This window comes from Nelumbo nucifera, chromosome 5 (genome assembly GCF_055504915.1).
Source record: "Nelumbo nucifera cultivar China Antique chromosome 5, China Antique-T2T, whole genome shotgun sequence".
Classification (NCBI taxonomy): Eukaryota; Viridiplantae; Streptophyta; class Magnoliopsida; order Proteales; family Nelumbonaceae; genus Nelumbo; species Nelumbo nucifera.
In genome coordinates this window covers 34,212,367-34,231,113 of record NC_142653.1, presented here as the reverse complement: position 1 = coordinate 34,231,113, position 18,747 = coordinate 34,212,367, and the positions used below count along the sequence as shown (strand labels likewise).

General features: G+C 47.1%; 1 protein-coding gene across 1 annotated transcript; it reads left to right on the top strand.

Annotated features, from left to right (window-relative positions):
* The first annotated feature begins 3,329 nt into the window (after positions 1-3,329).
* On the top strand, positions 3,330-6,247 carry LOC104599879 (histone H3.2-like). Its single transcript, XM_088889131.1, has one exon. The coding sequence runs from the start codon at positions 5,543-5,545 to the stop codon at positions 5,951-5,953; it is 411 nt and encodes a 136-aa protein (XP_088745257.1). The 5' UTR covers positions 3,330-5,542; the 3' UTR covers positions 5,954-6,247.
* Positions 6,248-18,747: the final 12,500 nt, after the last annotated feature.

Genomic DNA, 18,747 nt, shown 5'->3' with positions numbered 1-18,747 from the left:
CAACTAAAGAACTAATAATCTACCTCCGCCAGCCTAATGGAGACCTAGCTGGAAACCTACCTCCGCCGACCTAAAGGAGCCTAGCTGGTGACTAGACCGGTACATGGGCCGAGCCGGGTTGGGCTCGGGCCAGGCTTTTATTCTTTATTAACAGAAAAATGTTAGGCCCGAGCCCGAGCCCGGCTCGACCAACGGGCCAACAACTTGGGCCCGAGCATGGCCTTGATAAAAAGCCTGAAGCCCGAGCTCAAAGCCTGCCCTAATAAAAGAAATTCGAATTTTTCCCTATTCAAATGGACATTATCTATTTTAATTCAGATATTTTTCCCCTATTTAACTGAACAATAGGCCTACAAATGAATCAACAACCTTCTTAAATCAAAAAAATTATTCAAATGGACATCACATAGGGTTTTTACTTAGGTTTAACTATAGGTCAGGCTATTTTGGCAAAGCCCGAGCCCGGCTCGAATTTTATGTGGGCCAGGCCTTTTGGCCCGAGGTTAAGCCCACAGGCCAAAAAGCCTTTTCAAGCTCGTCCGGGGGCCGGCCCGGCCCGGCCCGTCGGGCCACCCGACCCATGAACAGGTCTACTAGCGACCTACCTCCGCCGACCAAGTGGAGCCTAACTGGCGACCTACCTCCGTCGACCTAATGGAGACCCAACTAACGACCTACCTTCGCCGACCTAGTGGAGCCTAACTGGCAACCTACCTCCGTCCACTGACCCAACGACCTACTTCTAGAGACTTGGTGACCTACCTCCACTAATTTGGCAACTTATCTCCAAAGACCTAGCGACCTAGCGACCTACCTCCGTCGACCTACTAGAGAATTGGAGACTTACCTCCATCGACCTAATGGAAACTGATGTGACTGTTTCTGGTCACGTACCAATTTTTGTGGTGTATCAATTTTTTTTTGGCTAAGTACCTCGTCATTTGACCTGCTCCCAGGAGAGGATGGTGGAGCTCCCTGATGGTGAAGTGCCTGGTGATGAGCTCCCTGGTGGTGAGCTACCTGGTGACAAGCTCCTTGGTGATGAGCTCCTTGGTGGTGAGCTCCTTGGTGGTGAGCTTCCTGGTGACGAGCTCCCTGGTGACAAGCTCCTTGGTGGTGAGCTACCTGGTGATGAGCTCCCTGGTGGTGAGCTACTTGGTGACGAGCTCTCTGGTGACGAGCTCCCTGGTGGTGAGCTACATGGATGGACTCGTCATTTGACATGCTCCTAGGCGGCCTGTAACTCAGAGGGTGGTGGAGCTTCCTGGTGTAGCGCAACCCGACTGACCTATGCATGAGGTGATCTCCTCTCCTTTGTAGGCGGCGGGAGCTGAGAGACCTACGAGAACTCCATCTTTTCCTCCTCTTTGTAGGCGGTAGGAATTGAGGAATCTGCCAGAACTGAATCAGAGGACCCGAGGGTATTTACCCGGCAAAGACTCTCCGATGCCTAAGTTAGCATTTTGATTGCAGAGAGCTTGGAGAGAAATGAGAGAGCTAGAGAGCAAGGATTACCTCCATTTTTCCATTCTCTCCCCCCTTGTCTTTGGGGGTCGGAGTCCTTATATAGCAGTGTCTAGTCAAATTAGCCATTACTGACAGAGCTGAAGTGGCGGGTGCAGGCAGCTATTGCAGGGTACGGCTCTGCCAGGCAAGGGACAGCTCTCAGGGCTGGCAGGCACGGCGCCGCCTGGCGAAAGACATGGGCGCAGGTGTCAGGTACGGTTGTCAGGCAGGAGATCTTCCTGCGATACGCCGAGCTGCCCCTAAGTGGTGAGCTACCTATGCCGAGCTACCTATAAGTGTCGAGCTCTTTGTAAGACGCCAGACAGCCTGTGGAGTGGTCAGTTGCCTATGTCGAGCTGCCCCTAAGTGGTGAGCTACCTATGCTGAGCTGCCTGTAGGTGCCGAGCTGCCCCTAAGTGGCAAGTTCTTTGTAAGACGCCAGGCTGCTTGTAAGTGTCGAGCTGCCCCTAAGTGGCAAGCTCTTCGTAAGACGCTAGGCTGCCTGTAGAGTGGCCTAGCTAGTTGTCAAGAGACTGCACTTCATTGGCATGAGGTGCCAGGTGTCATATTTTCACTAGAGGGCCAAATCCACCCTCATCAGAAACCTATTTGGTGACTTCATACACAACTCGAGAAACTCGACAGAGCAGCTAGCAACACCTCATCCAAGGTCGGCTTATAGTACCTCTTTGTTTCTGATCCAAGGGACCTCAACATGAGGAGCGACATCCTCGAGGACCTTGCTGACCTGACTGAGGTCCAAGTGGCAACCTACGAGATGTGCTCGCCAAAATCTTCCTTTAACAAGTTATTGTTTCTAAATTCTCTAGGTACACAACTCTTGACCGTTACACCTGTTTTTCCATATCATTCACATCATAGTTGATTGAACAAACTCTATCCCTCTCCTGCGAATATGACGGATGTGGTTTCCCAAGAATCTCGAACATATTACAAGAAGCTCCTGATTCCTTATGCTTATATAAAAGTCTCATTTCCAACCTCAAAAGGTATGCATAATTTAGTTCTCGTAGCTCTCTAGCTTTTTCATTTTTAGTTCTCTTAAAAATCGCTAATTTGTTGACTTAAGTATCAGAATGCCCACCCTAGATAAAACAACCCAAACACTCTGACACTATCTCTTAACAAGCCACCCTAGTAGACTATATGACTCATCATTATTTAGTTCGACATTATTCAACTAAGCATCCGAATCACCTTCTAGCTCAGAATTGTCCAATTCGACATCCGTGTCATCTACTAGCAAGGAGCTGCCATATATATATGAATGTGTATAGTCAAGCTGAACTTGGTTGAGACAAGATTGGTCTAGGTTTGGGCTACCTTAGGGCAAGACCTAGGTCTAACTCGAAAAACAAAAAACCAACTTCTTGGATTCGAGCCTCTTAACATGATGATAAAAAATCCAAGCCCACCCATCTAAAATTTGGGGTTGGGTAAGTTCAAGCTTAGGTTTGACCTGCTCAAGTTTCACCCATGGAAGACGAACTAAATAACGAATTTTCACCTGCACCCCACAAGTGCCCCACAACACATCCTAACCGTGTATGAGAACATTTCCCGTACTTGCTATTGGGAGATTCTTTCAATACAAAGTTGGGATGTACTGTGGACACGTGGGGCACCCTCTATTAGGGCTGTCAATGGATTAGTTGTGGGTCGGAACTTGCCAGATGAATTCGGCTTCAGTCCAAGCACCTCCAGTCAAGACACCATTCACACATTGGGAAGACGCGTCACGCATCTCCGAATCGTGTGAAGGGCTAAAGCATGCGAGAGTTCACAACCATCCGCCCTCCTCTCCTCTCGCGTACAAGACATCTCTCCTCCTTCACTCTCTCCCCCATCCATCCAGCGACGACATTACAATTATCACCGCCGGCGATAAATAATCATCACCGGCGGAGGAACTATCCTAGCTTCAGCGATTTCAGACCTGGGCATCTCGAATTCAGCACCTCCAACGCGAGCCCGGATCTCCTGCCCACATTTATCGCAGCCACATGGAGAACATCTCACCCTCTGCATAGGGTTATGCAGGGGGAGATGTTCCCAATTCACGGGAGGTGGTGTATTGTGGGTAAATGTGGGCAGGAGATCCGGAGTCCTCCAACGCAGGCCCCGCATCCATGACATTGCGGCAAATGTCAAGGGTCAATTCTTCAAGCAAGGGAAGGACGGCAAAGAACTCCTCAAGAGCTGTTCGACTGATTCTCGCATCTTCTGCGGTGAACCCATCATCGTCTGGGTCGGGACGGGCACTGGAAAGGGAGGAGGGTGAGGCGGGGGCAGTGAGATGTAAGAGCCAGCAAGGCTTCGTCCCGACGAAATCCATGAACCTGAGATCGAAGACACAGGCGGCGAGGAGGTGGGTGAGGTTGGGACAGGCGCGGGTGATGGCAAGAAGTTCTTGCAAAATGAACCCCTCGGAGGAGATGGTGAGAAGATTGAGGCGGGAGAAGGAAGCGGCGACAAGAAGCCCTAATTAGTCTCGATTTATTCCTATCTCAAACTCCATTCTCAATCACCGGAACTCATCGTCAACATCACCGGCGGTCACTTGTTTTTGTTCTCGTGCACTTTGCTGCAGTTAAAACGGCCAAACTAGCGCCTCAAAGCATCCCCGCCGCCACTGAATTTGGAGAGGAGTCAAGGGGCGATTGGCCCCATGGCGAAAGCAGGGAAAGGTCGAGGTGGGTGACAGCCCTGAAGCTGGTGGGAATGAGGAAGAGGTCGTGAACCCTTGACTCACAGGGTGATGGAGGTGCGCGACGACCGCTCCAGAAATAACCATTTCCGGAATACCAGCGACATGGCGTTTCGGGTCCGAGTGTCGATCACCAGGGCGAAGATGTTGGACAGTATCACGTCCGGCAAGTCATGGAAGCGGATGTTTCCGGCGGCCATTTTCAGGTGGATTCTCGACGACGATGTCGAGATCAGGCACACATTACATAACCAGAACTCAGAAAACAGAGAAAAAGGGAAGGAAGAAGTTCGTGTGTGTGACGTGGCGCGTCTGAAAAGTCATGGAAGTGGATGCGAGCTCGCATGCTTCAGTCTTTTACACGATTTGGTGACGCGTGGCGCGTTCTCCCAATGCGCGAACGGTGCCCTGATTAAAGATGCCTGGACAGAAGCCGAGCTCTTGATAGATTCGGTCCCGGAACCAATTAGAGAAATCATGGACCCAGACCCTATAATTTTGGACCCAGAAGTAAACCGATCAAGAAAGCTGTGAAGAGAAAAAAACCGATGTAGTTCAACCGGCAGCCGGACGGCGAGAGATGAATGATGGACTATATGCAGTTCAGCAGTTGCAAATCAGTGATCAACTCAGCAGATGTAGCCAGAGTTGACTCTTGACGGACGGTCGGATGAACGGTTGCCGGTCGGAAGAATGAGAAGAGAAACTGAGAAAGACTCGTGTCTGTAACTTCTATTTTCTGGTTTGTGTGATTTGCCTCCAGCCTCCACTCTCCAAAACAGCAATACTGTCTTTTGAATGAGAAGAGAAATTGAGAAAGATTTCAGTTCAGAGACGAAAAGGAATTGTCCCATCAGGACATGTTCTAGAACCACAGTCGGTCCAATCTGTATGGGTCCATCGAGTCTGACCCGATTCATTGATAGCCCTAGCGGTCTAGGGCTCTGTAGGGCGCAAATATGAATTCCTAAATAACCCGATTTCTTTGAAGCAATTAAAAATTGAAGAAACAACTTTTAAAGATCCCCGAAAGAATGAAAAACCAGAGGTCCCAGATCGCGATCCGTGTACTCTGAAATAAGACAATCCTGATCGTTTCTTGCATTCTAAATCCAACGTTCATAATATACTCGCGCCACTTTTCCGAAAATTTAAAAAATTTCACTCCTTGCCAGGTTACCTATAAATATTACCAGGCTCCAGGCAATCATACTCGGCCCCAGTCGAGCCCAAACCATTCTTCCGTCATCGGTTGCACCTCGCCCAGAAAAGGAAACCCTAATTCATTTTATCCCTTCATTCTTGGAAATGGCAAGAACTAAGCAAACTGCCAGGAAATCCACCGGAGGAAAGGCCCCAAGGAAGCAACTCGCGACGAAGGCCGCTCGCAAGTCTGCTCCGGCGACTGGAGGAGTGAAGAAGCCCCACAGGTTCAGGCCTGGAACGGTGGCTCTTAGGGAAATCAGGAAGTACCAGAAGAGCACTGAGTTTTTGATTCGAAAGCTTCCTTTTCAGAGGCTTGTTCGTGAGATTGCTCAGGACTTTAAGACGGATTTGAGGTTCCAAAGCAGCGCCGTGTCTGCTTTGCAGGAGGCAGCTGAGGCTTATCTGGTTGGCTTGTTTGAGGATACAAACCTATGTGCCATCCACGCTAAGAGGGTTACTATTATGCCCAAAGATATTCAATTGGCTCGGAGGATCAGAGGGGAAAGAGCTTGATTTTGTTCAATTTCTCTCTTTTATTTCCTTTACCATCTGGGTTTATATGTATCTCTCCAAAAGGCTTTAACTACTTGTTTAGATTTGTGTGATACTCTAGAACGAAGAATACAAGGACTATTAGCAAATTACAGAATTAAAAATATTGTTCAGTGTATTTAGTTGTCGAAGTGATGCTCTTCAAAATGTTTAATCCATTAGTCATGGTTTGCTTGGTTATTCTCAATTTTTCTGATGTTGCAATTTGCAAAGGATTAAATTTGAAATAATTCTTATGCATTATTTTTTGGGCAATTAGAGGAGTTGCTTTCATTGAAATCAAGATCCAATGCAGACAGCGGAACCCATAAACTGCAGCTTCCTTATAACACTCTTAGCCAAGGAATTACGGCTACTAAAAACATGTTTAGAAATACAAGCTTCAAATTGGCTCATTCCCCTCTGATCCTCCGAGCCAGAGTGAAGGGTTTTCAGGTATAGCTGAATCGTGTAAATGACATCCTTCAAGGTTAAGATTCAAAAACAATCCGCACCTGATCAAAACTAGCCTCAACATTTCCTAGACTCTTTGACCCAGTTTCGGTAAATGGCAGTAAGTAATTTGATCAGTGCAAGAATTGACCAATTTATTTATGTTTGTCTTTTAGTATTTAATAATCTTGGGTGCATCAATTACCTGGACAACAAATATCAACTCCATTCAGTATTGGTAAATGTAGTTACTAATAGAAACAAGGGTACAATTACCTGAATAAATATCTCCAAAAATAATAATTATTACCTGAATCTCAAAAGCAGAAATTTATCCAAATGGGGCTAATTAATCTATGCAGGCGCGTTGTACTGGTTATAATGTTATATGTGTTTCTTATTTCTTGTGAGTAATGTCTTTTTCGATGATACGGAGGATAAAGATAAAGACAATAAAAAAAAAAGATAAAGAGGATAAAGAGACGAATCTTTTTTTTAAGGGAAAAAATAATAAATAAAGAGAAATTTTTTAAGGGGGTGTTTTTTTTTTTTAGATTTTGAGAGAGGGGAAAGTTAGTTAATGAGATTTTGGTTTTCATTGTCCAAAAATCTCATGTTCTTTTTTTAAATTTATGTGGGGATTTGAGAAAGTTTATTTTTCTAGGTATATCCATCTCTTAGGTGGATAAATAATTTTCGCACCTAGGGGGAAATTGCCCACACTTGAATGGGATAATGAGAACATTTATTATGTTTGACCCATTTTTCTATATTTCTAAATATTCCGGTCATTATTCCACTCAAAACCCATTTTGCATCTTCCTTACAGTACTTTCAAACAGTACAATGACAGAATGATTGGCCGTTTAATCATAAAAATATGTTAATAAGAATGATTGGCCATTTAAGGGCAGTTTAATCATGAAAATTGCATTTGTTATGATGTAGACGACTTCCGTCACTGTACAGTGCTCTAACGGATGTTGAGAAGTTAGATTAGTGTAGGAGAAATGCGAAAAGTCATTTTATTGATTTTTTAATTTAATTTTCTAAAGTACTTATTGACTGTGCTGTGTTTCATCAAAACCATAGAATCTATGAAATCATTGGCTGAGAGAACACATCAAATTGGTTTTTTAATTAAAACAGTGGTGTTTCATGGGGAGGGTTTCGCAATTCGCAACTACCACCGGGTAAGTTCTTACCTTCTCGGTTCCTAAGGCCTGCAAATTCAGAAGCGACCACCGGCCGGCTTATATAATCACCTGGTAGAGTTCTGTTAATGGGCATAGCCAACTTCTGAGGCAGACTTCTTGGTTTTGATCAGAATGGGTACTCCCCAGCAGCAGGCAAACGACTCTACCCCGAAGCATTCATTTTTCAGGATGCCTTCGGTTTTGAAGAAGTTTCTGAAGGTTCTCTACAGAGACTACACTCACGAGACTCGGAATGTGTTATTGGTGGTGGCAGCGCTGATCGCAACCGTGAGCTTCCAAGCCGGAGTCAACCCTCCCGGAGGTGTTTGGCAGGATGACGACGGCGGCCACAAGGCAGGAAGATCCATCTATGCTGATCATCCGGTCGCCTTCTCTCTGTTCTTGACCGCTAACACGTTGGGTCTGTCTGCGTCCATCAACATCATTGCCTATCTCACTTATGGATTCCCTCTGTACATGGAGGTTCTTATCGCTATATACTCCATGATCGGTACTTATGCCTCTGCAGTAGTTGCAGTCACACCCAAGGGATCGGTCAAGTTTCGCTACATCTTGATCGCGGCTGCGATACCTTACGCTCTACGGTTTGGAAAGCAGCAGTGGTTCTTCAAGGAGGACACGACAAAGAACTTACAGAAAGGTCCAGAACACTGCTCAGATCATCGGCCAGCAGAGCCAAGCGGCCCAAGCGAGTGTGAAAACGGTAAGGTGGTTAAGGAAGTTCCTACCAGCAACAATAACCCGGAAAGTGCTTAACTTTGATGTCTAGTTGAGCTGCTGTTGGGTTCCGGTCTAACTCTTTCTCTTTCTCTGGGCTTTAATTACAGTTTGAACGTTTGATTTTTCTTTTGTAATTCGTCCCTTTTTAGTGTAATCAGCCTGGTTTGTGCCCATAGAAACAAGGGGAAATATATTTAAAAATTACTGCTTTTTCATTATTAATGAACAAGAAAATCTGAAACATTGCTTTACGAGAGAGAGAGAGATGCTCAAAGCCGAATTGCCATTAAATTCAAACTGAAGCAAAACTGGTTCTTGGGTGGAGAACCCAACTAACCAATTTGGTTGGAGCTTGAATTGCAATCTAATATTCTAATCAAAGCATTCAACATGCATTCGGTTAAAGAAATATATTAATTAGGAGAGCTATTTTGTGAACAAGATCGATTAATAAAACAAAAGTTCACAGAGAGAAAGAAGATTTATCCTTTATTCAGAATCGATGTTTCAACTTGTGTCAGACCAGGGTGGTCGCAATTGCAATGCATCGGTGCGTGGGGTGTCTCTATGTCTATGTTACTACTTCCAAGTTCCAACATAACAAACCCCTTACATGTTTAACCTTGAACCATCAGTGTGGCTTTATCGCCCAGCCATGTGAATTAGGATCAGTCCTGTCGCCCTTAGAAACGCGAAAGTGTTATATTACCTACATAAATAAATAAATAAAGGATAAATTGCATATTAGTAATTTGGGATTAGTGTCATGCCCAAACATTATACTATCAAAATTAAATAAATAAATTACATATTAATACTTTATACTGTCAGAGTAACTTTAAAACATGCTATTGTAATACTTGAACGAGATTGGCTTCAATCAGTGTAAGATCTGTACAGCCTTGCAATGGGAACATCTCCCTACTTTTATGTTTTATTTCATGAGAGGATATTCCCATTACAAGGTTATAAAAGTTGTTGGAACGTACTGTTCACTGAGTTGAACTCCACCAATTGAGTGGTTGCCTTGACTGGGTAGTCCCAACAGATATGTGGATGCAACTATTACCACTTACCTCAATGAGTTGTTAATATATTATGTTAAATACCCAAAAAATAAATAAAAAAAAATAGTATTACTTAGGGCATGTTCGTTTGCTCTGAAGTATGACATCTGAAAATGCAATAATTACATTAAGAAATATATTGGTATTGGTAAAATTTTCTTTCCTCTGAATTCTAAATTCTGAAAATTACCAAATATCTATTTTAACCCCATATATTAATGTTTTTGTTTGTCTTTTTGAGGGCATCATTAAAAAACAAAAAATTGTATGATTACACTTTAAGAGATAAAAGATAAGAGGAAACGAACAACCATTTTTCTTTTATAATTAAAAAATTTCTCTTAAGAGATAAGAGTTAAGAGGAAACGAAAGACCCTTAACCTATACATGATACTAACATAATGTGTCATTAACCTATAAACCCCATATGACTAATACATCCTAGAGATTATTTTTTATATTTTATTTTGAAATTTTTCAAAATGATGACATTATAGATTCACCGGGTGATAGGGCCAGGTCTAGCGTGTATTTTCGTAAAGATATAAGCAATATGTCATTGATATATGCTAGCTTCAGTGTTGTCCATTTTTTGGTTAGGCGTCAATTCATTTTGGATTTTGGTCACTAAGCCATGGATCAGAATGGTTCAATTTCAAAGTTAAACCGCTCAGATAGCTCAAATGACAAATATAAAATATTACTCTCTTCTTTATACTGAAGCCCAGGTATTGGTGGAACAATTCAAATTAACAATTCTCTCATATTTATCCTAAATTATTGTAATACAAGATTACAACTCTACAGAAAGGTCATGCCTTCGTATGACGTCACTAGAAGGTGATCGATGACTTGGTCCTCAGTCTCACACTGCCAGATTACCATTTCAACCAATTCTAACAGACAAATTCAACGTTTGAAAGAGTCAAGGAAATATATAGAAGTAGCAATTGGGGGTATTACTTTTATATTATATTATGATAAAAGAAATAATCTCATTGATTTGAATTTTTCCATTAAGGGTCCATTTGGTTCGCAGTTAGAATTGGAATTGGAATGATTCATTCTCATAATCTGTTTGATTCATCAGACAGAAATGGGAATGGAAATTGAAATCAACAGGAATAGAATTATTCATTCCCATGAGAGGGGCAGGGAATAGTCATTCTCTCAAATAGGAGAATACCATTCCAATAGAAATAAAAATGAGATTCCGATTTCATCCAACCAAACAGTTGAAATCAGAATAGCCCATTCTAATTCCGATTCCAAACCCCTATTCTCATAAACCAAATGGGGCCTAACTATTCTAAATAACCAGTTTTTAGTTATACATGAAAAGTAATGATCACCAGTCAAGGTTCCAACTAGACAGAATCTATATAGTTGAGACTGCTCTTACTTATAACCATTGTAAATAAGCAAAGAGGGAGTAATCCGGGGTCCGACTTGGTTAGGAACTTCAGTGGTTTGCATGGCCTTAACCATGAATAAATTTCAACTCGATGGGCGTATCGTGTATGTTAAATGCAGATGGATGAAACTGGGCACAACTTAATGTTAATTGTTATGAACAAAATCTGCTGCAAACAATTTATCATTGCTCCAGAGAAACTTCAACAAACAAGACTTCTGAAATCTCACTAAAGCTTATTGATGGTGTGCAATCCGGCTGGTCCTATCTGTCAATGACCTTGCCTCTGAACGGAGCTACAGGGAGCCTGAAACGGAGAAGATGAGGAAGCTCTGGGGGGGAACCCGGTATGAATGCTCTGAAGCTCAAGTTAGAATTCTCTCAAAGGCAAGATAAAACCAGATGGCGCAAATTTCACATACCTCGTTCTTGGGGGGGGGGGGGGGGTAGGGAGCCTTTTATAACCACCTCGTGCACTCACTTCTAAGCTTCTGCCAGGTCGGGTATGAATACCTCTGGGCCCTTGCCAGTTCGGGCGTCATCCCCTCTGCTGGACAGAACCGCCACTGCTCTCTTTGTCGGAGCCGACTCTGCGGCTAGCGAGGACGGTGGTAGGTGGCGGTGGCAGGTGGCCGTTGAAGTGCGGCTGTCAAGTGTCAGATCCCAAGTCAGTCAGGTGCGCCGCCCTTGGATACGGACCTCAGTGTCAGGTATGGTACGTTTGTTCAGCTCGGCGTCCTGGAAGCGAAGTGCCGGAGTGGTGAACGAGGTGGTCTTGCGTTCGGATAGGGGAGTGTCCCGAACTGCCATGAGGCAGGCTAGTTCGGGTCATTGCCTTGTGTCAAGCTCGGGGCCAAAGGGAGAGTTCGGGCTCTTAGTAGGGAGTTCGGGCTCCTAGTAGGGAGTTCGGGCTCCTAGTAGGGAGTTCGGGCCCCTAGTAGGGAGTTCGGGCTCCTGGTTCTTCCCTTGGTGCTCGCGCCTTGGGCGTGCTGTTGTGCTGAGTTGTTCGCATTTGCCACGTGTTGAGTGGTTACGAGGTCGAGCCAAATCTTCCTTCATCAATAGCCCCCCACTCCTCGCGCTAAGGGTCTTGCCCCGGCGCGGGGAGTTCGCGAGCTGGCCGTGGATTTGTCCCGTACTTCGAATCTTGGTTGACTGATAGCACGGAAAACACGCCGACCTGCCTACAAATGCTGACAGATGTGGCAGCGCGCTCCTTATTTCAAAAATTCAAAAAGCGCGCCGTTGGGAGATGTGATAGCAGGCATCTTTTCAAATTTGAAAATGTGCCGCTGCCGCCTTTAATGCGAGGAGACGTGCGCTGGAGCTCTGTCAGTTTCAAAAAGACGTGTGTCGGCGCATGTCAGTTTCAGAAAGACGTGCGCCAATCACGTCTCGGTCTCAGGAGACGTGCGGTCAGCGCGACTGCGGGCCGTCGGATCGGCTTTGATCTGCGCTGTTGCTTCTCAGTCACTGTGGGTATAAATAGTGGGGGACCCCAGTCGCTTTGTCACTTCTGCGCTGCCTCTTGAGCTCGCGTCCAGGCTTTCAATTCGCGTTGAAGGTTTTTGCTCGTTCAAGTTCCCAGTCTCGTTCAAGCTTTTTTCCGGGTGAGTACCTTCCTAGAATCCACCTTCCCTCCTTGATCTCTAGCTCGGATAGCTCAGATGGTTCTTCAAGTGGGTCAGATGTAGGTTCCACGAACCGAGTTGCATCCCCTGATAGTTCTAGCGAGCCGGAGGAAGAGCTCGAGGAAGAGTTCAAACCCATAGGTCGAGTCGCCTCGGGTAATTTGACGTCCACCTCTCATCGGGGTCAGACGTTAGACAAGTTTGGCCCCTCGACCATGACACTTGAGGGGCTCCAATCCCTTATTACCTATTACAATTTGCCTGGGGAGTATGCTTATTTCATACCTTCGGGTAGCTTTCCTTGGGAACACGGCCCTGATGAGATCGTGGTATTTTGGGAGCAGCTCACTACGGGGCTGCGATTGCCTTTCCATCCCCTCTTTGTCGAGGTCTTGAATCACTTCGGCGTTACGGTCGGCTAGCATCACCCAAACTCCATTCGTAATTTGGTGGGGGCAATCTCTCTGTTTTGCAAACAAGGCTTTCCTTTAGACTTGGAGATCTTCTCTTCCATCTTAATGCTTAAGAAGCAAGCAGGTCTCCTCCCTGGGCGTAGGTGGGCGTACTACTTGTCTCCTCGCCCGAGTTTTAAGCTTTTACATGAACTTCCTAATAAGGTCCCGGCGTGAAAGCGGGACTACTTCGGGGTGCGAAGTGTGCTGGGGTGGCCGTTTCAGACCGGGTGGGGGATGGCCGCCCCTAACTCCGGTGTTACGCTTAACAAAGAGACGGCGAAGGGCCTCTGGCAATGGACGCGGCTTGGGCTAAAGTGCCAACAGTATCTGACGGAGGCCAAGCCCATTGCGGCCGGCCTGAGTTCGGGTAGGTTCCTTACTTAGAGGTTCTACTTTGCTCTGTCTCTTGCTTTCTTCTAATGCCGAGGAGGAAGCGAGTTAAGAAGCAAACTCACGCCAAGCTGCCCCGGGATGCGAAGCCCGAGGTTCCAGGCTACCCGTCAAAGGATCCGCCCAGGGAGCCCGAGATGGCTCCTCCAATGCAAGAAGCGGCAGGGGGCCCGTATGTTGAGACTACTTACACGAGGGCTCCCACCTACTCTGGGTCTGCTCATACGCGAGTTGGGCCCTCAGGCTCGGGGGCCCCAGGGGAATTCAGGAGTGTGCTGTCACCGACCCACACTCTTCAAAAGAGTAAGGAGGCCATTTTTCTTGAGGAGGTCGCGGTGTGGACTGATCTCCCTCTGCACCAAGTGGCCTGTCGTGTTGTTACTTATGCCATGGTGGTAAGTCAGACTTTTTATCGAGCTCTTTTGCTTTTATCCTTCTTATTGTCGTTCTTTTGATCACTTGTTCTTTCTTTTTGGTAGGTGAACTCTTCTATTCATGCCTTGGTGGCCCAGGTGGAAAGGAGCTCGAGGCAGGCGCAAGCTACCAAAGAGGCTCTTCGTGCTGCTGAGGCGGCTGCTCGTGTTGCACAGTCCAGGCAGGCGAGGTCTCAGAGAGATGTCGAGGCCATGGGAGTCGTAGTGAAGCGTATGGCGGACTTGAGGCTGGATTTGCAGCATCAGGTCGAGTATCTTCAGGAGGACATTAGGGAGAGGATGCAAATCTTCTCTCAAGGTATCGCAGATGCCAAGAAGAAGGCCGTCGATGAGTACATCGCCTCGTCGAGCTTTGACGACATGATGGTGGACTCGTGCAAAAGGGGTTTTAAACTAAGCCGGTGGATGATCCGGAATACGTACCCCGAGCTTGATATCAGTGCCATATCCACTTCGCGCATAACTCAGGAGATGGCCAATGCTGCAGATGGTGAGCCAGATTCCGAGGGCGAGGCGGGACCTTCGGGTATTGTTGAAGTGCCTTCTGATAATGAAGAAGTAGCTCCGGGCTTGTAAATTTTTTTTTCTGAAATGTACTCCCTTATTTTGAAATGGAATGACTTTCCTTTTGGTTAAGTGTTGGTTGTTCTTTCTCCCGAACTGAACGTATTTGTCGAACTGACCATACATCCGGTCTGTTTCCTGCCCGGGTTACCGCACTCACGGCCCGTTTTGGTGCTCTGAGATGCCAATGTTCCTATTAGTTCGTTGTCTCTGTTTCACCTTTGGCTGACTTTTCTTTGCTTGCCTATGCCAAGGTTCCTTCGTTAGCTCGGCATCCTAGCCCTTAGGCTTTGGTGGCGATTTCATCCACTTCGCTTGGTGGTCTATAGGTAGTATCGCCTTAAGTTGACGATGTTCTATGCTCGGGGTACTTGCTTACCCTCTAAGGTTTCGAGCTCGTATGCCCCCCGAGTGCTTTCTTTACTCTGTAGGGTCCTTCCCAATTTGGTCTGAGTTTGCCCACGCCAGGTTCGGGTACCATGATCTTACGGAGGACCAGGTCGTCGACGCGGAAGCTCCGCTTCTTTACTCTGGCGTTGTAGTATCGAGCTACTTTTTCCTGGTAGGCCGTTGTTCGGATGTGCACGAGGTCTCTTACATCATCCAGTAGGTCAAGGTTGGTGCGTAACTCATTTCCGTTTGTCTGATCGTCATATGCTTCTAGTTGCAGTGTAGGTATTTCGATTTCCGCCGGGATTACCGCTTCGGTGCCATAGGTGAGGTTAAAGGGGGTCTCTCCTGTGGCGGTTTTTTCCGTAGTTCGGTGAGCCCATAGAACACTTGGTAGCTCGTCCGCTCACAACCCTTTAGCTTGGTCTAGTCGTGCTTTCAGTCTGCGGATGATTGCTCTGTTCATTACTTCTGTCTGACTGTTTGCCTGCGGGTGTGCGACCGATGTGAAGTTCTGACGAATTCCCATATCTTGGAACTTGATATCCTCGAACTGTTTGCCGTTGTCGGAGATTAGTACCCGAGGTAGCCCGAAGCGACATACTATGTTCTTCCAAAAGAAGTTCTGTATGTTTCGGGTTGTGACTGTTGCCAGAGGTTCAGCTTCCATCCACTTTGTGAAGTAATCTACTGCCACCACTAGGAACTTTCTCTCACCTGTTGCTAGCGGGAATGGCCCCAAGAGGTCGATGCCCCATTGTGCGAAGGGCCATGGACTGGTGAGGTACTTGAGGTCGGCAGCAGGCTGATGGTGGATATTGGCATGCTTCTGACACTTGTCGCATTTTCTGACAAGCTCGACAGCTTCTGCCTTCATCATTGGCCAGTAGTATCCTTGTCGATGTGCCTTTTGGACGAGGGCTCTTCCCCCCAGGTGTCCGCCGCACAGACCTTCATGAGTGTCGCGGAGTACGAGCTCGGCTTCGCTAGGTCGCAAGCAACGTAGGTAGGGGAGCGTGTAGGACCGTCGGTACAACCGTTCGTCTATTATAACGTATTTGGTTGTCTGGCGCTGCATCCTCTTGTCTGCATTGCGGCCCTCAGGGAGGGTTCCATCTAGCAAAAAGCTCGCGAGTGGGTCGATCCAGCTCGGCTCTGCTTTACGAACGGGAGCGACCTCCTCTGCCCCACCGAGAATGCTAGGCCGAGGTAAGTACTCTATGTACACGGTTCTCATTGTTGTGACTCGTGCTGGCTAACCGGGATAGGGCATCGACCTCAGTGTTCTCTGACCTCGGGATTTGCTTGATAAAGTGTGACTGGAAGTTGAGTAGAGCCTCCTTTACTTTTCCCAAGTATGCGATCATAGTGAGCTCGCGTGCTTCGTATTGGCCCGTAACGTGGTTGACCACGAGCTGGGAATCACTACAGATAACTACTTGCTTTGCTCTTACCTTGTGTGCTAGGTTCAGTCCGGCTATCAGTGCCTCGTACTCCGCCTCGTTGTTGGATGCCATGAACTCAAAGCGTAGTGCATATTCCAATTTCGTGCCACTCAGGCCGCGTAGCACTATTCCAGCCCCGCTACCCTGCTGGTTCGAGGAGCCATCTACGTGAAGGATCCAGGGCTCCTCATCCCAGTTTGCGTTTGGCCTAACCAGGAGAGATGCCACCCTGGCTGCTACTTTATGGGGTCCAGACCCTATTGGCTTAGGAGCTCCGGGATCGCCCGAACTGGGGATCTCGGGCTCAACCAGCACAGGGTTTTTTAGGCTAAGCGAGCACTCGGCGAAAAAATCTGCTAAGGCTTGGGCCTTAATAGCAGTTCGTGGCTTGTACTGGAGGTCGTACTCGCTGAGTTCGATGGCCCATTTCGTCAGTCGACCGGAAACCTCAGGCTTGAGTAAAACTTGCCTCAGAGGTTTGTTAGTCAAGACGATGACAGTGTGAGCCTGGAAGTACGGGCGGAGTTTCCAGGCAGCTATTACCAGTGCGTATGCTAGCTTTTCTATCTGCGGGTACCTTATCTCTGCTCCCTGCAAAATTTTACTAACTTAATAGATGGGTCATTGGACCCGATCTTCTTTTATTAGTACCGAACTGACCACCTCGTCACTTTCCGAGAGGTACAGTTCCAAGACCTCGCCCTCCTCGGGTCGGGCTAAGGTTGGCACACTAGCGAGGTAGCTTTTTAGCTCGTCAAACGTGAGCTGGCAGTCTCGGGTCCACTCGAACCCTTTGCCTTTGATTGCTTTGACGAAAGGCAGGCAGCGGTCTGCTGACTTGGACATGAAGCGGCTCAGAGTGGTTATACGGCCGTTTAGCCTCTGAACTTCTTTTACTTTCCATGGTGGTCTCATATCTAGGATGGCCTTTATCTTGTCCGGGTTGGCCTCAATACCGTGCTGGTTGACAATGTACCCTAGGAACTTGCCCGAGGTGACACCAAAGACACATTTGTTAGGGTTCAGTTTCATGCTAAATTGACGCAGCATTTGGAAGACAGAATCTAAGTCTTGTATTAATCCCTGTGAAAACTGCGTCTTGACGACCATGCCGTCTACATAACATTCTATTTCCGTGTCAATTAAGGGCCGAAATAGCCTATTTACAAGTCTTTGGAAGGTCGCCTTGGCATTTTTTAATCCGAAGGGCTTGACCTTGTAGCAGTACAGGTCAAACTCGGTTATGAAGCTGGTTTTTTCTTCATCGGACTGGTCCATCCTGATTTGGTTGTAGCCCGAGTAGGCGTCTAGGAAGCTTAGCAACTCATGTCCCGAGGTCGCGTCCACTAGGCGGTCAATTCTAGGGAGGGGGAAGCAATCTTTTGGGCAAGCTCGGTTCAAGTCGGTGTAGTCGATGCACATGCGCCACTTATGAACTTCCCTTATGAAGCATGCTGCGAGCAGCTTTTCGATCTCCTCGTCGACCGCCCTCCAGCGTTCTGGGGCTAAGTTGCGTTTCTTCTGTCTAACGGGTCTGACTACAGGGTCAGTATTAAGTTTGTGAGTTATAAGGCTGGGGTCAATACCGGACATGTCAGCCGCGGACCAGGCAAAAATATCTAAATTTTGAAGTAAAAAACTCACCAGTTCGGTTCGTAGTGGTTCCTCGACGGAAGCATCGATCTGTAGTGTGCGAACTGGGTCTGTAGCCGAAGTCGGGACTACGACCGTTTCCTCTGTGGGCGAAGCTCGTTCCTCGCCTTGCTCCGAAGGCCGCTCCAGTTCAAGGTCATCGGCTGCCTTGGTTTTTCCCTTTAGGGTGGCAACATAACACTTGCGGGACTTAAGCTGGTCGCCCCGCGCTACTCCCACACCGAAGTCTGTAGGGAACTTCATTGCCAAATAGTATGTGGAGACCACTGCCCGCTATATATGCGTAATTGGCCGCCCTATTATGGCATTGTATGGGGAGGGGGTTGCGACCACCAAGAAATCGTGGTTGAGTCTGACCGCACAAGGCCATGTGCCGACTTCCACAGGTACTATTATCTTTCCGAGGGGCCTGACTTCCTCTCTGCTGAAGCCCACCGGAGGAGTGCTTGCGGGCTTCAGCTCGCTTCTCCGCAACTGTAGCTGGTCAAACACCGACTTGAAGAGGATGTCCGCCGAACTACCCGAATCCACGAGTACGCGCCTGACTTCGAAGTCGCTGATCCTTAGTTTTATGACGAGCGCGTCATCGTGGGGGTAGTGGACACCTCGCGCATCGTCTTCTGTGAAGAAGATCGGTTCTTCTGTCTTCAGCCACTTGGGAGGGTTATGTTCTTCTCGGGCTGCCTCGCGAACCGACGTCCGGTCTGCTGCCGAAGTACACTCTGCTTCCACCGAACCTCTCACTATCACATGGATGGTTCCCCGAACTGGCCTCACTTCCGAAGGCTGTTGTTGCAATGCTTCGGCCAGTCTGCTGCTGGATTCGGGGGCGTCCTTTCCGTCCTCCCCTTGCCGACCTGCCTTATTGTTATTATTATTATGTTGTACAAAATTTCTTAAGTATCCACGACGGATGAGTCCCTCTATCTCGTCCCGGAGATTA